We start from the raw sequence: 24,079 nt of genomic DNA on the forward strand, positions 1-24,079 counted from the left end.
TATAGGCACAAAAATGTGCCATTAGCCACAAATGTTAACATTTCTCTTCCACTGTTCATATGTTAGAGAGCAGAAAGTAAGACTTTTGATAATATCCAGTGTGGTCAAAAGGTAAAAGGACACAAATACTCCTTCTACCATTGGTGGAGGCTAAATTGACATAACATTTTGGGAGGACAGTTTGGTCCAATCTTGCAAAATATGAAATGTACAATTCCTTTGTTAGAAATTTCTCCAAAGGACACATACAAAACATGCGCCAAAATATGTTAAAACATTAAAGGATGTCCAACATACTGTCCTATGTATTAAGAGCAACAGACAGAGAAACAAACAAACCAAAAAAAAAAAAACAAAAAACAAAATGGAACAAAAACAAAAACAAAACCCCAACCACAATCTAAATGACTACCTGCAGAGGACTGGCTAGCTAAATCAAGAGTCATCTACATAATGGAATACTCTTTTACCTTTTCCACAAAGGGATACATCTACGATGGAAAGATATCCCTGATAATTTAAGTGTAAAAAGCAAAATGCAGAACGATGTGTATAGAAAGATTGCATTCATAAAAAAATTTTAATAGCCAAATAAAAAACATATACATTTATATGCAGAGATCGGCATGAAACCATTTTCTGGGAGAATGCACAGGAAACTTAAAATGATTCATGTTGGGAAAAGCAACCAGGGCTTCAGGGTAGAAAGCAACTTTCGCTTTTCATTTTATACCTTTTTATACATTTTGAAAATTCCACTGCAAGCCACGTATTGCTTTTGTTTGAGGAGTTTAGCCTGTTTTTATTGGACTCTTCTTGATTAGGGAACCTGCTTCCCCTGGTTATTACATCTCCTGCTTGTGGCACTTCATTATTTCCTCTGGTTCCTCCCTTGAAAACTGTGAATACGCCTCAGTCCCTCCGGTCCTGAAAAACCAACCTCCCTCAAAGATTTCTAAAATCTATTATTAAGTCAAAAACATAGATTTCAAATAATATGCATAAAATGATCCCATTTTTGTAAACAATAATGGAATAAATGCATGTATCTGTGTATAAAAGAAAAAAAGTCTAGAAAGATTTATCCATTCATTCAGCAGAAATGTATTGTGTGCCTGCCACGGGCCAGGCATTGTTATTGAGACGGAAGTTCAGCCACCAGAGTCCCTGCGCTCTGCCTCTCCCTGCATCCCAGACTCTAGACTCTAAAGGGTAATGTGTACCAGCAGGTTAATGGCAATTCACTGTGGGTGAGGCGATTGTGGGTGAGCTTTTATATCACCTTCATGCTTTTCTGTATCTTCTGATTCATTTTTTTCCTGCCCTGTGTCTGGCATAAAAGATCTTATATAAAAATAATAATTAAGTCATAAAACACAATCTCTCTATCCCTCTGGTTTTGTCTCTCTTCTCCGAACGCCTACACTCATCCGAGCGATATTTGAGATACACTGATACTAAAAAATTTTGCGTTATGTATCTGGAAATCAAATCTAAGTGTGCATCTTGTGTTTTATCTGCAACCCTACTTTGAAACAACCTGCTCCCAGCCCTGCCGGCCCTCTCCGAGGGGGCCCTTCCTTGGGGGCCACTTTCCTTGGGCTCCTGCCTCTGGCCGCCTTCCCCCCTCCGCCCTCGCATGCCGGGTGGCCTCTGTGGACTGATGAGTGGCCCCGGGGAGCCCCTCGTGACCGCCTCCTCCCGGGTGCCCAGCAGCTCATCCGACGGCAGGCACACCCCAGACACAGCATCCCCCTCCGCCAGCTCCGGAGTGGCACCGGCATCCCCTGCAGCCTCCGGGCCGAGAACCCACACACCCCCGCCGCCTCTCCTCCCTGCCCTCCCCCACATCCCCACGGTGCCAGGCTGGCCTGGACCCTCGACGCCGCCTGCCCCAGCCTCGCCTCTGCGCCCGGGGTCTCAGGTGGCCTCTCTCGGGTTCGAGCCCTTCCTTCCCCACCTCCCTCCTCCACCCACCCACTAGATCATCCTTTTAAAGTATTTTTTTTTTAAAGATTTTATTTATTTATTCATGAGACACACACACACAGAGAGAGAGAGAGAGAGGCAGAGACACAGGCAGAGGGAGAAGCAGGCTCCATGCAGGGAGCCCAACGTGGGACTCGACCCCGGGCCTCCAGGATCAGGCCCTGGGCCGAAGGTGGTGCCAAACCCCTGAGCCACCTGGGCTGCCCCACCCACGGGATCATCCTTAAGGTGAGCCGGGAGGCCTTGGAGCCTTGGTCCCCAGCAGCCTGCCACCGAGTGCCACCACGGCAACTTGGCCACGTCTGATTGCTCCTGTCCTATAATTGGGTCACCATTTCTCTCTAAAGGAAGTAACTCATTCTCACTTATTTAAAAAAAAAAAAAAAAAACCAGCCTAACCCTGTATGCGTTCGCCTCGTGCTAACAAAATCCCAGGCCTGATGTTATTGAACCAAAGCAAAACGTAACTAATCAGATGTAAGCTGCGGTCACCCCCCCCCCCCCCGCACAGCCCCCCTCCGTGGAAGAACACTCCGGACCCCGAAGTGGCGTGGGGCCTCCTGACCCCCCTCCCATGACAACCCCCGCCCTGTGCCCGTCACAGCCTCTAATTACGTGTCCCTCAATGGGCAGCTCTTCACACCTGCCTGCCACCGCCTCGGCCTCCCGAGCGCCCACCCGGCCCGGCTGCCTGTCGAGCACCCTGGGCCACCAGGCTCTCGGGGAGCACGGAGGCGGCCCCTCCTTGGGTGTCCCTCCGGCAGACGGGTCGGCGTGGGGACAGAACCTCGCCGCGGCTCCAGTGCCCTGGCCCGGAATATGGGGTCGGAGCCACGTCGGGCCAGGCCCAGGGTCCGCGGAGGCCGAGCGGGGCCCAGGGCCTGTGTGGACGTGGACGGAGACCAGGGCCTCAGGCCTCCCATCCCCGGCCCCACACTGACTGGTGAGACCCCCCGGCTCTCCTTCCCTGGGCCTCAGTGTCCCCGTCTGTAAGATGGGGCGGCCCCACTTCCCACCCCAAAGGCCCGTGGGCACGACCGAGCGGAGAAGCCAAGGCGGCTTTGCAGACTCTGGAGCTTTACAGGAACGTGGGCTGATTCCTGGGACGGTCACAGGACACGGATGAGGAGCCGGCGGTGGCCGCCCACCGTGCGCCGCTGGGTCCCCTCCGCGAGCCGTGTGCGCCTCCCCGGCCTGAGACTGCCCTGGCCCGGGGTCGCAGGGGAAGGCAAGAATCACAAGCCTGTTTATTTAACATTTAGGAACCAACGCATTTTCCGGGACCTTGTCTGTAACACTTAAGCCAATATTTGCGTCTTTGGGATTCTATTTGTATGGTAATTTAAAAATAGGGTTCGGACTTACAGCAGGGCTTTCTCCTGAAACTCTGAAAGCACATTAATTTTCTAGACGGTAAAATAATGCCATAATTAAATATTACCATTTCTCTTAAAATAAAATCTGGTAACTCCTAACAAAATGGTTTTTTTTCAAAACATGATGTAGGTTTTCCCACAAAATTGCTCTCTAGGGAAATTCGTTATTTTCAATGTATGGAAGAGACCACGAACTTAATCTCAACGCAATGTAAGAAAAATTGATTTGTGAAATTACAATAATTTTCCTGCATTTAAAATCTCCATGCTTCCTGTCGCAGCTGACCCAAAGGGACCCCCTCCCCCATATGTGTCTTTAGGGAAAGGCCCAGGGAGCCAGGATGTTGTGTTTCATTGTTTATGAAGCTTCCTAGATGCTCTTTCTTGTGGCTCCAATTGGACTTTTTGTTTCGTGCTGCAAACTTGTTTGAAAGGAGGCAAGGCTAGGTGACCCCATGACCCGTGCCCTTCAATCTCCAGACGCGTCCTCTGTGGGAGTAGAAGCGATGCCCCGTGGGAGACAGCATGGAGCCCAGAGCTGGCCTTCTATGGGCTCCCTCTTCCCCGAAGTCAGGGTGGCCGAGGAAGCCTTGGTGGCCCTGGACTGGAGGCCGAGGCTGGAGGCCCTGGTGCCGGGATACACCCTGGGCGCCCAACCACCCCAACCAAAGCTCAAGAGGGCCCCCTTGTGGAGACTCCCATGAACAGCCCGGTAAGTGGTGTGCTTCCCCCAACGCTGGGTTGCTCCCCGTGACCCCCTGCATCACCGGGCACTTCTCAGGCCCAAAGACACTCAACAGAAACCACCAACCTCATCCTTCTCTCTTCAAGACCTAACACTTCCATGGGCCAAGAAGGTTCTTGGTCCCTCCAGGGAAGAGCTGGTGGAGAACCAGCTCCCAAGGCCCCGTGAAGAGTTAAGCTCCTCAGGGAGCCGCCCGAAGATCCCTTTCCTTTTGCTTTTTTCTAGAGTATTCACGGCGATTACACACACGTCTTCTTTCTTATTGAATGTGTCAAAACCTTGTGATTATCTTACCAAATTCCTGTTCTGTAGAACAATGAAAGCTTCAGTCTTCTGCCAAGAGGGCGAACAAGGATTCAGTCCAATGGGAGACGTCTAGACAACATTCTGTTGAGCAAATACTGACTTGTAACTACACCCTTATGGCAGGCATCAGGATGTCCGGCCTGGGCACACTCCGAAGCCCTGGAGTTGCTCAGGCTCTATCTATCTGAGCCCCCCTGTGCCCCGCAACCCCCTCCTCAAAGCATGGAACCGAATGCTGGTACCGGTGGACAGCGCTGGCTGGATTCGCTATGAATTATAGACACGTGAGGCCCGACATGCAGATCTGAGAGCGCAGGCATGAGAGTCGAGCTCATGAGGCCTTGTCTCCAAGACACCAGAACATCTGGGTGAAAAGGCAAAAACTTCCATCAATCACCCTAATGCCTTGGCTATTTGGAAACAGCTGGGCTTTGGCTGGGCTTTTCCAGTTCTCATCTGGGTGGAAGCCTCAGCCAGAACGAGGAATAATTAGCATTATCATGGGGCCGAGGGAGAGTTTTGATGTGAACCGTTTTTTCGTACTGGAACATTCCTAAACAAACAAACAAAAAACACTGGCCGATGAGCCAGGCCTGATGGGCCAGACCTGTCTCCCAAACCCCCGTTCCTTTCCCATCCCAGGGGCTGTTCGTTTCCTTTTCCCTCAGCAGGAAATGCTCAACACAGACCGTGGGGAGGGGGGATCTGCACAAGCGGCTGCTCCCCATTACGAAATGTTTTCAATTGTGGAAAGGCACGTGTAAAGCAATCACCTCCTCCAGGTGGCACCCAGCGAGGCCCACCTTTGCCACCGACACTGTGGTCCAGCCTGACCCGGGCTTTTCATGGAGAACTGGGTAAACGGTGACAAACCAAGCTATGCCCTTCGCTGGCCTTTCAACACGCTGACATCCGACTCTGGTGCCCTCTTCCTTCCCGCCAGCTAGGCAATCTGCTTCTCCAGGCACCCAGTCACTCCAGCATTCCCCAGGGCGACTTTCCACCCTCTGAGCTCAACAAGCAAAGGAGGGCACGCTTCAAAGTCCTGGATGCTGCAGGGAGTGGGCCGTGGAGTGTACTTTTCCCAGGGCACACCATTTCTGAGGTTCCCAAGAATGCAAAGCTCATCTCTCCCCCCGCCCCCACCTCTCGGCCTTGAACACAAAGGCCTGGGATTAGATGGATGATGAGTTTCAATTATGGCCAAATGAGGGACATATGAGGGATCTGAAGACCAGCCATCCACACCAGAGGGGAAGTTCAGACTTCTTAGAATTCAGAGTTTGTCTTCATATTTCTGCGATTTGCTGGTACTGTCATAGCATGACAATCTGTAACCTTCTCGGGGGAGTTTAAATGGAAACTCTGCGTGCCTTTTGTGCAATGACTTCATCGGAAAGCACATCTTTTGCTGTAGCAACACAGTGACGGCTGCCATTTCAACAGCCGGTTTCCGAAGCTTGTTGGCCAAGCAGCCCGTGCGTTACCACTGCACGCCAGCACATCTCAATTTGCAAAAGGCGGCCACCTCTAATCAAGAGAGGTTATTTTTTTGGGTGGAGATTTTTATTAAAAAGGGGAAAAGCTTCCAAGTCCAAACATTCTAGGTGAATTACCTCAAGCTGAGGATTTTGAAATAAACCAGAGGATTTCAGTGTTTTTGTTTTTTTTTTTTTTTTTTAAGCAAGAGAATGATTTTTTCAAAGGAGATCTTAATCAGCATCCCATTATATAAACTAGGAGCTACTTGGGGTAAAGCTGGGGGTGGGGGGCTAGAGCTGCATTCACTGGTCTCTCCTTTCCTCCCCCCTCCAAAATGCCAGTGGCCTTCAGAAACCAGCTCGAAAACCTCCAATAAAACGAAATGTGACACACACTCTCCATTCCTGAGCTAGAGCTATGCTGTTGGAATGGCCGCCACTAGCTGTGTGTGGCCCCTGAGCCCCTGAAATGCAGCTCATCTAAAGTGAGTTGTGTTGTTACTGTAAATACATATCTGATTTCCAAGCCTTTTATGAAAAGAAGTATATGTCTTATTAATAATTTTCATACTTATTCCATGTTAAAACACAATATTTGGGGCCAAATAAAATCATTAAAATTAATTTCACGTGTTACTTTTTAGCTTTTTAAATGTGGCTACTAGAAAATGTAAAATCACACACCCGGCTCCCATTGTGACTCGTGCCATGGGGCTAGGTGGAGCCTTCCCTGGGGGTAAGCAACCACATCAGGGTCCTGGTTGGCTGGGGTGGGTTCCAAACCTCAACAGAAGTTTTTAAGCAAAGTACCTAGCATCTGATTCTGATGCTGGATCCAGCCTGTTTGAAGTTCTCAGCAGCATTTGATGCTCACACTTAAATTTCTCTCCACCTACTTCTCTTTCCTCCCCTCTTGCTTGGATCATCCAAGATCCCCAGCCTGCTGTGAACTCCCTTACCTACCATCCTTTCACCCTTAGCCAGACTGTTAGTGATCACAACAACTGTAAAACGTCTCTGTTTCTGTGTCCATTTCAAGCCTGACCCCAATAGCCACACGTGTTACAGAAATCACCAGCTGATGTTTAGGAAGGGAACCCCAAAGGGTGGGAGAAGTGTCAACAAAAAGAGCTCATGTGCATCAGTATTATGGTGCACAAGTCATCCATTCATTCATTCATTCATTCATTCATTTCACTAAAGGAGCAATTATAACTAGCATCTATTGAGCACTTGCTATGTGCAGGTGTTCTAAGTGCTTTTATGCTTGACAATAAATATGAATTGAGCATCCATCAGGCTTTGTGCTAGGTGCTGAAGAGTCAGCAGTAAGCAAGAGAGAGAAAGACCTGTCCTCATGAGCAGACAGGCTAGTGGGGAAGACAGTGAGAGAAAGGAAGGAGGATAGGAAAGGAAAGGAAAGAGAAAGAAAAAAAGAAAAGGAAAGGAAAGAAAAAAGAAAGGGAAAGGAAAGGGTGGAAGGAAGGAAGAAAGGAAGAAAAAGAAAGAAAGGAAAAACTGAGAAATCTTGAGGGACACCCCAGCAGCAGTGAGCACACCTAGCACCCAGATATTGGTTTCTAAACACCATCCTCCAAAAAAAAAAAAAAAAAAGGAACCAGGACTCCTTGAAGAAATGGTTGATTGCAGGGCAAGGGCAAGGAAAGCACAAAATGAGCCTGGAAGATCTTCTGGTGTCAGAAAATGAGGACGTGCTCACCAAAATGACAAGGGCATATTGGAAGTTACACAACAGCTAAGTCGAAGGATCTCCTAATGACCAAATCAGGGACAATTCAGCCGCAAAATGAATAAATGATAGCAATGGATTGTAAACCTATAAAATAAATATATCTAGGTTCACACTGATGCAAATAGCAACTGAATAAAGAGATAAATAGGAGAAGAGACAGTGCTTCCTTACAGCCCAATCCCAATCAGTCAATTCAGAAGGGGTGATGCAAGTAGAGAGTGATCACTGCAGTGATCATTATTGTAGGCAAGAATTGTCAGTTGTCATCAGGAGATGCTAAAATTATCAGGAGATGCTAAAATTATGGAAAACAAGCTATTTACATTACCTAAGTATATCCTCGTAAGATAATTATTCATTACAAGGAGAAAAGTAGTAATTTAATGGTGGAGAAACCTGGCAATCACCTCCCGGAGCAAGGAATCAAAGTGAACGTCACCAGCGTTGGGATGGACAGACACCGTGTGCCTCCTGAGATGCTGTCCCGACAGTCACGCAACATCACCTCGACGGCATTCTTACCAAAACTGCATAAGCTGAGTTTAATCATGAAGAAACATCAGATAATCCCAATTGAGGGACACACTACAAAATACCAGCCAATACTCTTCGGAAGGTGTCCAGGTTGTGAACAGACCAAAGTTCTCTGATTAAAGGCGACCAGAGGGCAGCCCGGGTGGCTCAGCGGTTTAGCGCCGCCTTCAGTCCAGGGCCTGATCCTGGAGACTCGGGATCGAGTCCCATGTCAGCCTCCCTGCATGGAGCCTGCTTCTCCCTCTGCCTGTGTCTCTGTCTCTCTCTCTTTCTGTGTCTCTCATGAATAAATAAATAAAAATCTAAAAAAAAAAAAAAAAAAAAGGTGACCAGAGATGTGAAAAATAAACGTGCTGTGTGATCCTGAGTCGGATCCTCCCCTGGTGGGACAGCCCGTGAAACCTGCGTAGGGTTTGTAGATGAGTTAATAGCATTGTATCAACATCAGAGGCCTGGTTTTGATCAAGCACCGTGTCTGCGCAGGATATGAGCTTTTGGGGAACTAGACGAAGGGTATGCTAGAACTTTCTGGCGCTTTTGCAACATTTTTGTAAGTCTGAAATTATTTCAAATGGAAAAGTCCAAAAATAAAAGAGAAAAGAGACAGAAAGCAGGTTACTAATTGCCAGCTGCAACGAGTGCCACACCGAACAGAAGCAGGCAGGAAATAGCAGAAGGGGGTGTTCGGCATCACCCCGCCAGGAGCTGCCATCCATGCTCAGACCTCAGCGCAGAGGGAGACGCCAGCACGACGCGGAGGAACAGTGCTCTGGCTACGGAACAGCATGCACGAAGGCCCCGAGGCAGGAACAGATTCATCCCTGTTCTTCCCTAGGAAGAACACCCGCTAGAGAAACATGGTGGCATCTGTCGGACGATGCTGGAAGGACAGGAAAGAGGTCCACGAGTGGATGGAAGCGGAAGCCCAAGCGATGCCTCTACAAGCCGAGGAATGGCTGGAGCCGCCAGAAGCCAGAAGATGCCCGAAGGATCCTCCCCTACAGCCTCAGGAGAGCGCGCGGCCCTGCGCACACCTTGATGTCGGACTCCGGGTCTGACGGAATGGAGGGGTGCTGTGCAGGTCACCCCGTGTGTGGTCCTTTGTTAGGGCCGCTCTAGGACACCCAGCCACCGTCCTTCATGTGTTCCGTGAGTCACTTGTGCATTTGCTTATTAAATATTATTTGCTCAGAGCATTACTTAATATCTTAAAATCCAGCACAGGCCAAGCCCCCCTTGAAAATCCAGTCTTGTCCTTGGCAAGCGTGGATCACACAGCACAAGTGTGCTACAGTCACTGTGGCTGCTTTTTAACACCCTCTAGAATCAGCACATACCCACTGGAGGAAGCGCTCGCCCCGCGCCCAGAATCACCTCCCAGAACCTCAGCACAGGCCAATTAGGATAAGAAAAATGACTGCTTTTCTGCTGCTTTTTTTTTCCCCCAAAAGAAAGATCTCTGAAGACCTGATATTTCTCTGGCGACAAACCCCATGTCTTTTCCCCGCCTCCTCCCCCTTCCATTCAGGCTCACTCTTGTGATCTTTGCAGAAAACACGGATGGTGGAGCTGGGTGTGACCCTCCTCTAAGCCTGCATTTTCATCTCTAAAATGAGGATAACCACATCCACCTGCCAGAAGTGCTCTGAAGACCAGATAAGAGGAAGGCACATATTTTTAATGCCATTTATATGAAATATCCAGAATACTCAAACCCTTGGAGAGAGAGAGAGAGCAGATTAGCGGTTGCCAGGGTTTGAGAGGAGAGAGTGGAGAGTGACCACTGATGCGTACGGGGCCTCCTTTCGGGGTGATAAGAATCTTCTGGGACCAGACAGTGGGAGTGGTTGCACAGCGTGCTGAACGACCTAAATGCAGCTGAATTTTACTCATACGCTTTACAATGGTGAACATGATGAGTTTTATATTAGGTGTATTCCACCAAAATTTATTTTTTAATTGGGTAAGACGCATCTGCCTGGGGTAAGTGACACCAGCCAAGTCCCTCCACCTGTCTGAACCTGTTTCCTCATCGGCAAAATGGGGGGGGGGGGCGTCAATAGAACCTGTGCTATGGGTGGTTGTGCAGATTATACCAGTTGAGCCACAGACATGACGGGCCTGTGAATGCCCTGACAGGCTGCTCCCCGTGGGACTGCTAGAAGGACTCACCGCCGTAATGCAGACAGAGCAGCGGATCCGGAGACAATCTCAGCCAAGGGCTTGGGCTCGAGTAAAGCAAGCATCGTTCCCCCTTAAGATGCCAGGCAGGCTCCATCCGGCGTTGGCCTGTGTAGGCTGTTTCTGGCATTCTGACTCACAATAATACGTAAAGGTTGGAGCAGATCATATTTTAAACCCCAGTAGCTTGGTCTGAGCAATTGGGCGCTCTGGATGTAATTCTGCAGGTAATTTGAACGATGCTATCTAATTTCAAATGTCCCTGCTCTTACGAGTGCAAAAGCAGCATAATTTTTAATTAGTGGGTAAACAGTAAATAATGGATGGCGGTAAGTGGACACCACTGTTAATTAAAAATCCATGGTTGATAAAAATCAATTTGGCCCATGCATTGAACTCAGTCTATCAGGTCCCTGTGAAAAGTTGTGCAATTGGCTCACAGCACCATCTGCTTTCAGCTGTTCCTCTAGCTAAGACTTTTCGGGGCGGCGGGGGCTTGGCGGGGGAAGGTAGGGCGGAAGGGGGGAGAGAAAGAAACCATCAAAATCTACCTCAGATGCTGTAACAGAAAAATCTTGCACAGATTCATTTGTAATTGGTTAATTTAATTTTTACAACCTTTAAATTGAAGCTCTGCAAACAGCCAAGAGGCGATGTTATGCTCTGGTATTTTCACGAAGACCTCCAGTTGGGTTTTGGGTTTTGGGTTTTGTGTGCGTCTGTTCTGAAGACGGTGAGATTTCATGTCGTCTCCCGCCTTCATGAAATCCTAATTTCTCAGGGAGAAACAAGACAAACTAAAACACAGCCAGCAGGAACATCCTGTCTGAGGACTCACAACAGAATTTCACGTCTAGAGCCTTCTCCTCTCGGTAGCTTCAGAGAGTACAGGGGGGAAAGGCTTGTTTTCTTTTGAACAGAAAACATTTCCTCGAGAAACAGAGCTTTGTGGAAACAATGTCAATATAATTTTCAGGGCCCGTTTGCTATTTTGCTCGGAGACATAAGCTCGATTTTCCTGCCAGGGAAGTAACGCTGACCCCTGTGGTCCTTCTCCTCCCTCTGCTTGTGTGCATTCTCCAAACCGCCACTTGGAGATCGGTTTCGTTGACACCAGCGATGCTCACACTAACCGCAGGGCTGAGTCCGGGGGCCCCAGAGTCTCCCGATGAGGGTGCTTGCAGGCGCACGAGAGGGTCTGAGGTGCAGACTCGGATGGCTCACATCCGGGGTCCCTGGTGGGGCCACGCTGGCCGTCGGGCCCAGTTCTGGGGCCCACCCACACACCACAACGTTTTGCGTCCGGTCCTCGAGACCCGAGATGTGCCCAAGTCAGTGCAGAACTACCCGAAGCTTCTTTTCCAAGTCTCCCGTTGGTGTGCACTCACCCTGCGTGCGGAGTGGCCCGCTGAGCCCTCGGGCAGCCCGAGTGGCCACGTGTCCGTGTGGCGCCAGGTCAGCCCCCACCGGGTGGGCGGTTGTTTCCATTTCTCCTATTTGGCTGGTTGAAACCAACAGATCTGCTGTAGGACACACCCGAAATATGGCAAGGACCCGGCGCTGCCCCAGCACTTTTGCCCATTTGCTCATCCGTTCGTTCATCCATTCATTCATTCATTCATTCATTCAGCAAATTCATCCCACCAAGTCTTTAAAACAGCCCCGTCCCCCTTGCCTGTGATGTACGAGGCCAACCGTGGCTGCGTCGGGCACCACCTGGGCTCGGCCGCATTCGGGGAGCCCGGGCCCCATGCCAGCTAAGCCCAGCTCACCCGGCCTGCGCCTCCGCCCATGAGAGGAGCTGACGCTCACGCCCGTCTCCGAGGGCAGCGAAGATCAGGAACCGATACTCGGCGTGGCTGGGCCCCCTGGCATCAGCCGTGACTTCTCCGCTGGGCTCCGGGGACCCCAAGAGTCTCCAAATGAGACCCCGGGCCTCCAGGAAGTGAGGGATCTACTCTGCCTCGTTTTCCTGAGAAGCGCCTGGGGCCCAGAGAGGTTTGGGGGCCACACGCCCCATCGGACAGCTGCCAGAGGACAGCGCGGGGACCCGAGGCCTTGTCCGGCGGTGCCGGGAAGGTGTGGCGGGCAGCGGAGGAGGGGGCACGGTGCGCCTGCCACTTGCTTCTCCACTCAGCCGACAGGCCTCCCCCGGCCGCGCAGGGCCCGTGTCCCTGAGCTGCCCCCGACCCCTTGGACGGCGGCTCGGGCGGAGGAAGTGCCGTTGGAAAGCCTGCTGCGGGGGCCGGGGGTCGAGGCCGGCCGCCCCTGAACACGGCCTGTTGCTGTAATATCTGGACATCGCTCGCCGCCAAGCTGCCCACACATCCCGCCATCTGGGTCATGTCAAGCCCAAGCCTCTGAGTGGAGATGACGGTTTCTGGGGAAATCGCTGCTCTTTAGCAGCTGAAGGCCTTGGTGCTCTCGCCTTGGGACAGCAAGTGGACGAGATTGTGAACAGTCCCGTGGCCAAGCCTGGCTGGTGTCCACGAGATGAGCACATGTGGGGGTCACTCGGGAGGGCCTGAGGCCCCTGCTGCTCACGGCCATCTCGCCGGCCCCGTCAGCCGCGTGCATCAGCCCTGATACCCGCCACACGCGTACTGGGCGCCCGCTGTGTGCCAGGCGCTGGCCTGGGGCCCCTGACGGGCAGGCGGACAACAGGCCTGGCACCGAGGAGGGACCGTTACGTGAGTGGCCTCCAGTGGCAGTTCTGGCCTGCTCCGTGGGGTGGAGGCCAAGGGGAACCTGGGCTCTTGGGTGGATGGGGGGTGCCACCCCGCCGCCCAGCACCTCGGTCTGGGTCTAGAGTGCCCCTTGTCCAGGACTGCAGAGGCTTTCAGCGCCACGCGGCGGGACCTGGCCACAGCAGCCGGGGCTTGGGAAGGCCTGGCCTCCCAGGAGTGTGGCACGGCACAGCCACGGTGGCAGGCCTTCCAGCTCGGGAGCCTGGGGTGCCCTCACTCCACGGGGGTCATGGCTGAGATGCAGAGGGTGAGGAGTGCAGACGCAGCTCCCGGCAGCCTGACTTGTGGAGGCAGAGCTGGATGCCCCGGGAAGGGGCCCGATGGGGTCTGCCTCTCTGACCCCGCTTACAGCCCAGGATGGGCTGGGAGGGCGGGCAGGGCAGACAGAGCTTCTGGGGTGCGTCAGGGTCACTAACTCACATCTGTCTACTTTGCAGCCCGCACCGCAGAGGCGACTGGGATGGCAGGGGGTGGCCGCCTACGCTGGGAACCCCGCTGCCAGCAGCCCCTGCCCCACAGAGTACCCATCACTGCGCCACTGCCCCCACGCCTCGAAGGGCCCTGGGTCTCCACTGGGTAAGACCCTGAGGTCACCCTGGTTACGGGCCCCTGGGCAGGGAGACTTCACCCTCTCTGAGCCTCGGCATCCATGGGGCATGATTCATCCCGTTGGCCAAGAGGCCTGCTACCTGCCGAACATAGGGCTTTGCAGCCACGGTGGGGACAAGCATCAAACCTGCTGACACAGGAATAAGTGACCTAAACCTGAGATGGTGCTAAGCTCTGCAATGAAGGGAACAGAACCAAGGATGTGACAGCCAGTGACCTGGGTGGGGTGGGGGGCTTCTGAGAAGTGGTGATACTCAGCTGAGAGCTAAGAGAAGAAGGAGCCACCCAGAGACCCAGGGGAAGAGCCAGGCAGAGGGAGAGGCTGGTGCAAAGGTCCTGAGACCGGACGCGATGGACCAGAGAGGGCTCGGGGGTCCTGTTTATCCGTCAAATTCTCTTTCTAACCCGACAGGCTTGCCTGACATTTCAGAGGCCCTGTTTGTGGCTCTGGGGCAATGGGCTTTGTGCTCGAACCCTCATCTGTGGAGCACAGACGCTACACAACAGCTGAGCCCTCCCTCCGGGGTGAGGGAGAGGGAAGCCATGGCCTCCTGCACAGCTAGTACATCCTTCCCTCCCCCGCCATCCCTTTGGGGCCAGTCCTGTTCTGGTGTCAGGGACTGGACTCTCCGTGTCCTCCATGCACCTCCTGGGGTCAAGGAGAAATCCCACTGCCAAACATCTGTTAGCACTCGGGGTGGAGGGAGGGGACGTGAGCTCTGCAAAGCCACTTTGGATGCGTTCCCAGGCTCTGCCCACCCCAACTCCACAGGGTCCAGGTAAGATCCAGGAGCTGCTGGTCAAGTCACCCTGAGACAGAGCTGGGCCGCGGGAAAGGTCAGAGCTGGTTGCAGGCTGCTTCTGCCCTGAGACCACAGCATTCCAGGACAGTTCTTCTAGAAACCTCTAGAACTTTCTTCCTAGAAAGTTCCCCTTCGTGCTCTCCAGACAGGCTTTGCTGCTTCCTGGAGGCAACTGCAGGGAATGATCCAGAGTCTGGGAACCACTGAGACGGCCACTGTGGTCCCATTAGGCATATCCCTCGTCCCCCAGCCCTGTCCGAGATACAGGTGAGGACAGGATGGCCTCCCACCCTCAGGTGTGTGAGTCACCCCTCTCCTCTTTCTCGACCTCCCATACTGGCATTTCCTTTCCGATTTTCTTTGAGCCAGCTTGCTTTTGTTTACCTAAATATATTCATTTATTTTTACAGCTTTATTGAGGTATAATTGGTATACAGTAAACTGCACACATTTGCAGCGTACTATAATTATTTTTAAAGGAAGTGTAATATCACCCCGGATAGGGAGAGCGGAGCCACCTGCCATAAATAGGAGGTAACTGTAAAAAGAAAGTCAATGAAAACAAAACAACATAATTAAATTCTCACTAGATTCGTTGCCTGCCTCGGGTCCTGGGTCTGTTTTCTCTGGGAGAAAAGGGAGGTTGGCGTTAAAGACATAGTAGTTCCAACAGAGACTTTCTCCTTAACATAATCAGAAAGATTGAAAGGAAAAGAAAAGGGAAACTGTTTTCGTGCTGGGTAAGAACATGTTTCCTTTGCTCCATCAGCCTCGCCAGGAAAACTACCGAGAGAGTAATAGTACCGGTGGTGCGCGCTCACAGTGGCGATGCGAAGGGGGCCCCGCCCGGCCTGCTTTCCCCTGGAACTCATCCAGCATCCACCCGGCCTGCGCCCTCAATGCAAAGTCTCAGGGGCTCCCCTGCCCCCAATCCAGGTGCGGCCGTGGGTCTAGGAGTCACTTAGCCTCTGTTTCTCCCGACCCCACCCTGTGCTTTGTCATCACCAGCAGAAGAGATCCTGGGGGCCGGGTCCAGCCCACTGCCTATTTTTGTAAATAAAGTTTTATTGGCACACCACCAGGCCGCACCCCACCCCATTTGGCTGCCTTAGCTCTGGAGACCACCTGGCCCACCAAAACAAAAATATTTATTATTATCTGACCCTTTACAGAAAAAGCTTGGTGAGCCCTCGTTTCAATCAACAAACCTGTCACGGGCACAAATGAAATTTGGTCAGGGAAGTCAACCTAGCCAAGGGGAGACCGGACGTAAGTGCCCATCAACCACGATTCACTAGTGAGGCCCCAGGGAGGGTCCCCTGGGTGCCAGGCTCTGGGCCAGGAGCCAAGGAACCACTGGGGAAAGAACGGGCAGGCCACTGCCTCCCGGAGCTCACAGCACAGGGCTCCCCAAATGGTGCAAAGGAGCCTCTGGTTTCCTGAGCACCTCCTGGACGCCCCCCTGGACCCCGTGCTTCCTGGAAACCCTGACCGTGGGCCCGATGCCTCTGCGTCACACGGGAAGGAGCTGGGCATTATCCACAGCTGCTGAGGGTCAGAAACGGGATTTGAACCCAGGTCCTCTGGCTGCAAAGTCTGCGCACTTCTTGGGCCAGTAGGTATGCACAGGTAGGAGGGCCGGCGCCACAGGGCGGGACGTCAGCTGGAGAAGGCAGTTAGGATTGCAGGAGGAAGAACAAGGCTTTCGTGGAGGCCACAGGCAAGTGGAAGGCCCGTGGCCTCAAAGGTGGAGCTGAGACCACTCAGGGAATCGAGGCGGCGGGGCCCAGCTGGGGGACAGGAACCAGGCAGAGGGAGCGGGCTCGCCGTGCAGGTGCTCCCGGCTCGGCCCAACCCCCGTCTCTCTCCCTCCGACAGCTGTGAGGTGCGCCCGGGACCCGAGTTCCTCACCCGCTCCTACACCTTCTACCCCAGCCGCCTCTTCCGAGCCTACCAGTTCTACTACAGGGACCCCTCCTGCCGGGAGCCCGCGCACTCCCTGCTCATCAAGGGCAAGGTCCGCCTGCGCCGGGCCTCCTGGGTTACCCGAGGTGCCACCGAGGCCGACTACCACCTGCACAAGGTGGGCATCGTCTTCCACAGCCGCCGTGCCCTGCTCGATGTCACCAGGAGCCTCAACCAGACCTGGGCGGGCCGGGACTGTGCCCAGCGGCTGCCCCCCGGCCCGGGCCTGGCTGCCCGGCGCCCTCTACGAGCTGCTGAGCGCCCGGGCCAAGCAGGACTGCACGGAAGCCCTGGGCTTCACCATGCACGAGCTCAGCCTGGTCCGCATGCAGCGCCACCTGCAGCTGCAGCCCCGGGCCGGGCCCCGGCTAGTGGAAGAGCTGTACCTGGGGGACATCCACACCAACCACGCGGAGAGGCGGCACTACCGGCCCAGGGGCTACCAGCGCCCACTGCAGAGCGCCCTGGTGAGTCTAAAGCTCTGAGAGCACGAGCTCTGAGCCCCAACCCAATAGGCCCCCTATGGGCTGGTCCCTGCCTAGGACCCTTCTCTGCACCCCCAGGCTGGCCTACCTGCCTCAGGACATTTGCACATGCTGTTCCTTCTGCTTGAGACAGCTTTTCTCAGATCTTTACAGGGCTGGCTTTTCCCAAAGGAACCATAGTTCAGCTTGTCTGAGGTCCTTCCTGTGGGCCCCACGGGGTCCCCTTCTGCCCCTGCTGGGCGTGTGGGCTTGGGCAGGCCTCTCTCAGCTCCCAGATCAGACGTTCCCTCCAATCCCCACTCTGCACATTTTCCAGCACTCAGTTTGCCCTGGGCTGCATGGTCTGTTTTCTTGCCACCTTCTCTAGAAGTAGACCCTCTGCAAGGGCAGGGCCCTGCTCTCTCCTGTGTCCCCACACGTGGCCCGGGTCTGGCAGACAGTCGGGGCCAATAAATATTAGTGAATGAACTGGGGAGAGGTCAGCGCTTCTCCGGGGCTCCGCTGGACGGCCACGCCGCCCATGGAAGGTGCCCCCCGAAAGGTCCACGTGGACCTCGCTGCTGTCTGGAGCCGGAGACGCTGAGCGTGCCCCTTCACACTAAGGCCGGGGAAAGCAGCGCTGCTCAGGCCCTGCTCTCAAGACGCCATCACCTGGGCATCTTCTGAGAAGGCAGGGTCAGGCCCCGTGGTCCGGGTGGAGCCTGGGACCCTGCATGTCTAAGGGGCTCCCCAGTGGCCCAGGGACCGCCCTCTGGGCAGGGGCTGCAGTACAAAGGGACATGTACTTCCCCCCCTCAACTCCCACGTGGATTTCACCTGCGGTGCTTAACCTAGATTCTTAAATTAAGGGGTCACTAACATACCGCCCTCATTTGGGGGAGATCTGGTGGCCCTTTCCAGCCTGATGGGCACACAGGCCCAAAGAATCCGAGCTCCACTCATGATGTATTCTTGGCACATAGTACAGAGCCTGGTCCGCATGGGGCAGGGGCTCGTGACTTCTCCAGCGCAGCGTGGGAAGCCTCAGGACCCACCCCCACCCCAACTCAGAAAAATGTTTGTAGGAGCGTAAGATAAAATACATAGAATTTAAACAGAAACCAATTCTATTAAAATAGCCACCCAGGGAACATCAGGGATATCCTTTATTCTCTGTAATTGAGGGTAAACAAGGTCCCAGTATCTTATTAAGAGGAGACAGGCAACAAAGTCGGAGGTTCCAGAAGTTACAGGGCTTCCTTGCCTACCCTGGCAATTACAAGAAAAGTTAACTTTTATTAGTGTGGGTGTGTGGAAAGTGAAGTCAAGGTAGGGCGCACCCAAGGAATATTTTTCAAAAGCGAGAATGAGTAGATTGGATATGTGAGTTTGGGAGCCCCTGTCGAGCGAGCCCTTAGGCAACCCTCCTGTGTCATTCAGCATGTATTGAGTGCCTACTGTGTACCCAGCACTCAAGGAACTAACCTCTCCCTCCAGAGGTGAGCAGCTGCGTGTCAAAGTACCCCAAAGAGAGGCACGAGGGATGAGCCCCATGGTACCTCCTCTCCTCTCCCGCCCCCTCCTCCCAACCCAGGATCTGGAGAGCAGAGAAGCAGCACAGGAAGTTCTCATCATCAGAAAATCAGCCTGAGTTCTTTTCGTGACCTCAAAATTATTCCCTTTTTGGCAGCCAATGTTCTAGGCTGGTCTGACGTTAATCCTACTTAAAGAGAAGAAGGCCCTGGCAGCGGGGTGATTACCGGCGCCCACCACCTCATTAGGAGGGCAAACTGCTCTGAACACGGAGAGGATGGACCCCCGGGGGCGCAGAGGATGACAATTTTCATGTCTCCCCAGGCAGGGCTGTGGGGCCGCAGACTCCTGCCCTCCTGCTGCCTGCCCAGCCAGCGTGGCCAATGCAACCTGCACAGTGATTGAGAAGCAGAACAGGAATGTGCGCGTAGATGAGCAGTGCCAGATGTACAGGCATTAAATTAAATATCTGCTCAGCAACTGCCCCCTCCTCGGGGGAAAGAGAGAGCGAGAGAGAGAGGGAGGAAAGAGACAGAGAGGGAGAGAGAGAGAGAATTTCAAAGAAGAAAATGCTGCAGATAAACCCCCAAGTAACGAATTAGTCGTTACCTTATGCTCTCTGGGGCCCGGGCCTTGCCCATGACCCAAACCAGATGGTAAACATGAACATTTTTAGAAGTTAATTTAAAACCAATTTGATCCCCAAATTCATTGCCTGGATGTAGAATCCTAATCAATCAGCCAACACTCGACCGAAATCATCTAAGCCTGGTGTCACCTCTGGGGGTTAATTAGAAACTGTTATGTGCTGTTTGAGAAATAACTTTATGTAACAGGTTTGAACCAGTGAGAGTTTGGCTTCCGCACAAGTGTGAATTCTGCTGGCTGGGGCCTTGTTAACACGTGCAACCCCGAAACCTCTGCAGAATGACGCCAGGAAGGGTTTTCATCTTTCATCCCCTCCGAATGCATCAGGAAAGAAGATGCCTGGTCTCTCTCATCTCTCACCTGAGAGGCTCACTGGCTCTCAATTTGTTTCTGTTATGCAGAAAACCACTTGCCCCGAATTACCAGCCGGTATCCCAAGTGTCCTGCCTGCAGAAGATCTCTCGTTTGCAGGGGGAATCGGGGAGGACAGGCCTGGTGTTATTTTGATGTAATGCATTACGCCCTGTCAATACACATCAGTGCGACAACAGTGGGAATGTGGGTTAAAATGCCTAAATTAGACTCTTATCAGCCAGCGTTCCAATTACCGGCACTCCAGCTAACTACCCAGCCGGCTCATTTCTTCCCATTACGCTTTTGCAGCCATTTACCAGCATTTCAAAGTGCCTTCGAGTCTGTCCTCGAGTCAAAATCTCCCAAACCAAAAATAATATAGTCTTCTGTATTATGGAAATCAAGTCAAGTTTAGGTTCATCATAGAATACAAATAATAAGCTGAAAATGCGGCAATCTGAAAAAGAAAAAGAAAAGGCAAACTGTTTCTTAATCGTCCTAGAGTTTCTTTCTAAAGGAGGACTCCCGAATGCCACTTGTTTGGCATGAAACTCACTCGGCAGCCATCTGTGGAAATCTTTTGTTTTTTTTGGGGGGGGGGTAGCTGATTTCCCAGCCAGGCCCTCCAAATGCCCCTCTTTCCCCCTTGCCCGTCCAGCCCGCACCCCTGGCCTGAGATGGCAAGAGCAGGGGATGTCTGCTAAGTTCTCACGTCAACCTTGCTTTGACAAGTGGTTGTTTCCAGGACATTCACCTTTCAGAACGATGCTCTGGACTAAATTCTGGCCAATAGCTCTCTTTCAAAACACAAAAGAAAAACAAATACAGAAACAAAAAATCAAAAAACCCCAACAACCAAAAAAAAAAAAAAAAACGCACCAGGATGTGTCTCTCTGGTTCCTGTTTGGCCTCTGCTGAGCCTTTTCCCTCCAAAATGCAGACTGACTACTCCCACACACTTTGGCTTGGCATCTGTTCCCTGTTGACGTGTTTTACTGTAAGCCCAGCTCTGCGCCTCTGTGAAGCAGGGACAACTGTAAATGAGGCCAAAGAGAGAGCAAAGCAAATGCACGGCCTGGGACAACTGAGGGCCGTGGCTGTGGCTGCCACTCGAGAGGGTGGCTGGTTTCCTCTATGATAAATAACACTGGAATGAACATCTCAGGGCTACATCTCTTCTCCACTATCCACTAGTGCAGACGCTCCACAATGGGGCGCCAGGGCCACAATTACATTAACGGGCCTCATCCCCGTCGGCGCACGCACTTCCCAAGGCGGTGAGGGAAAGATGCTCACTTGCCCAGGGGAGGTTCTTGAAGCTACAAGAGCCTCTCTTGTCCACCCCAAGGTGGAGACGGCACTGCTGTGAGGACAGTGAAGTTTCCAGTATGGAAGGGATGGGGAAGAGGTGCCAGAGGTTCCAGCCCGTCTCCTCCACTTCCAGGCTGGAGACCATGGCAGGCCGCCCGGCCCACCGTGTTCCAGCGTCTTCGGCCAGAACATATGACAGTTGCCCGAGCAGGGCTGAGCATGACGCCTGGCACTTAGAAGGCTCCTAAAAGTGAGGGGTACGGGGCAGGGGGAGTAACAGTGGGTCAGGAGAAAGGTGACGAATTGGAAAGGTTGCATCTCAGGACCAAGCAGGATGCGTGTGGAAAGGCCACCTGCAAGGCCCAGGGCATAAGGCGCCTCCATCTCTCCTTCATCTGTCCCCGTTCAGCCAGTCAGTGTGTGGCCGCTGTGAGCCAGGCACCGCACCAGGCCCCGGGGCTGGAGTAGCCACAGGGGCCTACCGTCCAGCATAGGGGGAGGGTGGAGGGAAGAGGACATAGGAAGTGACAGGTCTATGATCTGGAAAGTTCTCACTAAGGCCTTGCTGAGCTGAGATCGGAAGCAGCCTGCCAGCAGACATCTGGGGTCAGTTCCAGCTAGAGGGACGGCAGGTGCGGAGGCCCGGAAGGAGGAGCTTAGTGAGATCCGAGGAAAGCAAAGTGGCCGTGGGGGCGGGAGGCAGGGAGTGACCCGCGGGCGGGACCCCACGACACCCCCGCCTCCCCGGGCTGCACCGACGCCTCCTCCACGTCGGGCACTGACTGTTCTGTTTGTCTTGTGCCAGCACCACGCCCGGCCCTGCCCAGTGTGCAGCCTCATCGCGCGCTCCGACGAGCACCACCCGCCCGTGCTGCCCCCGCAGGCGGCCCTGCCCCTGCGCCTGGGCGGCCGGTGGGTCAGCCCCGGGTGCGAGGTGCGCCCCGCTGTGCTGTTCCTCACCAGGCTCTTCACCTTCCACGGGCACAACCGCTCCTGGGAGGGATATTACCGCCACTTCTCAGACCCCGCCTGCCACCAGCCCACCTTCACGGTCTACGCCGCGGGCCGCTACACCAGGGGCACGCCGTCCCGCAAGGTCCTCGGCGGCACCGAACTCGTGTTTCAGGTCACGCGGGCCCGAGTGACTCCCATGGACCAGGTCACCACGGCCATGCTCAACTTCTCCGAACCGAGCAGCTGCGGGGGCCCGGGGGCCTGGTCCCTGGGAACCGAGCGGGACGTCACAGCCACCAATGGGTGCCTGCCGCTGGGCATCAGGCTCCCCCACGTGGAGTACGAGCTCTTCAGGATGGAGCTAGACCCCCTCGGGCAAAGCCTGCTCTTCATCGGACAGAGGCCCACGGACGGGTCAAGTCCTGACACCCCGGAGAGGCGTCCCACGTCCTACCAGGCGCCCCTGGTGCTCTGTGACAGAGTGGCCCAGGGGGTGCCCGGGGCCCCACGGCACAGGCCTCCGCAGAAGCCCCTCCGTGGTGGGGGGCCCTGGCCTCTCCCCGTCCTGCCCCTCGCACTGGGGCTGGCCTTCCTCACGTGCCTATGAAATTGGCCTCTGACCTCTAGGCCGCCCCCGGACACTCGCCACCGTTGTGGACTCCCCCCGGGCACAGACTCCTCCATGTGTCCGCCAGAAGGGCCTGTGTTCCCGCTGCTCTGCCGACAGTCACGCGGCCCTGCCGTTGCCCGCCGGGGCTCCCGGGGGTCTCAGCCCCTGAGCCTGCGGCACCTGCGAAGCCCGAGGCACCTGCGAAGCCCGTGGCAGCTGAGCCTGTGGCACCTGCAAGCCTGTGGCACCTGCAAAGCCTGCGGCACCTACGAAGCCCACAGCCCCTGAACCCGCAGCCCCTGAACCCGCAGCACCTGCGAAGCCCACAGTACCTGAGTCCGCGGCACCTGCAAAGCCTGTGGCACCTGCAAAGCCTGCGGCACCTGCAGAGCCTGTGGCACCTGCAAAGCCCGCAGCCCCTGAACCCGCAGTCCCTGAGCCCGCGGCACCTGCAGAGCCCGCAGCACCTGAGTCTGTGGCACCTGCGGAGCCCGCAGCACCTGAACCCGCAGCCCCTGAGCCCGCGGCACCTGTGGAGCCCACGCCACGGCCCGCTAATTCAACTCGAGTGTCGAGCACGAACCCGGGCGCGGCAGCGTCAGGTGCTTGGCGGGGTCCCCGGGGCTGGAGGGCAGCAGCCCCTCTCCCGCCCGACCTTGGCGTTCGGGCGCGCGGGAGCGAGGCTCTCTGCGCAGGGTGCTGCCGCTGCTCTGCCGAGCCTGTGGATCGTTGTTTAAAGATTATTAATTCGAATTTAGCAACACAAACTCGAACCAGAGCCATGAATTAAAGATGCTGCTCCGGGCTTTCGGTACTTGGCGGCTTTCTGGGAGAGGCCTGGTCTCTTCAGGGGCAACTCAGCTTTCTTGAGTTTTGGCTGCGGGCGTTTGTCTGCACTTGCCTCCGCGTCGGGAGTCGGGCCTCAAGCCGTCTATGCGGCGCGGCTGGAGCAGCCCTCCCGGCCCGACGAAGGAGGCCGCGCGGGGCCCAGGAGAGCGCTGCGCGGCGCCGGCTGCTGCGGGCAGGTCTTTGGAGGAGCGCGGCGTTTCCAGCCTTTGGAAAGTAATTAATACTAATGACAGTGGCGACACTAAGGTGCTCTGTAATTAGCCCCGTACAGGCATCCTCTGTTTTCAAGATTCCCTGCGCTTAACTGACAAGGAGGGAGAGAGACCTCCGAATGGGTCTTTGGGACCATCCTAGGGAGAGGTCGGGGTCGCCGGGCCCCCAGGCAACGTCGGCTCGCCCCGATGCTCACGGGCCGGTGTCCCCTCCGATCAGAGGGGGCTGCCATCAAGGTGGGGACAGGCTGCGCCTCTGCAGGGCCCCCGCCTGCGTTCCCGGGGCCTCGCCCATAACACTGCGAATTTTACTGGCATCCTGGTGGCTCCAGGGTTTCGGGGACTCTGGGGCTGGGATCCGCCCCCCTCCCCGCCTCGATTCCTATCTCGGGCTCTTATCACAGATCTCGAACAACAATACAACAATCGAGGCTAAGGATGCTTTCAGAGGGAAGCCCTGTGTCCCCTGTTAGATTGTGTGGGGTTCCATCAGCCCGCTGAAATTGCTCTCACTTATCCACCCAGCGTTCTTAAAAAAAAAAAAAAAAAAAAAAAAAACCAGCAAGTTAATATTCTCGGTAGGTCTCAGAGAGCAATGAGTGTTCCTGGCATATTTACCAAAGTACAAAAAAATAATTAGATTATTTACGGTCTC

At 54.2% G+C, this 24,079-nt stretch overlaps 1 protein-coding gene across 1 annotated transcript in view; it reads left to right on the forward strand.

The window, feature by feature from the left end:
* The window catches only part of APCDD1L (APC down-regulated 1 like), a 50,317-nt gene extending 27,934 nt beyond the window's left edge, over positions 1-22,383 (forward strand). The window contains 4 exon segments of the mRNA XM_041733132.1: positions 13,550-13,688; positions 16,403-16,700; positions 16,702-16,956; positions 21,605-22,383. Of these exon segments, the coding sequence (XP_041589066.1) occupies positions 13,550-13,688; positions 16,403-16,700; positions 16,702-16,956; positions 21,605-22,360 (1,448 nt within the window). The 3' untranslated portion in view covers positions 22,361-22,383.
* Positions 22,384-24,079: the final 1,696 nt, after the last annotated feature.

Source organism: Vulpes lagopus, chromosome 18, assembly GCF_018345385.1.
Source record: "Vulpes lagopus strain Blue_001 chromosome 18, ASM1834538v1, whole genome shotgun sequence".
In the NCBI taxonomy this organism is placed as follows: Eukaryota; Metazoa; Chordata; class Mammalia; order Carnivora; family Canidae; genus Vulpes; species Vulpes lagopus.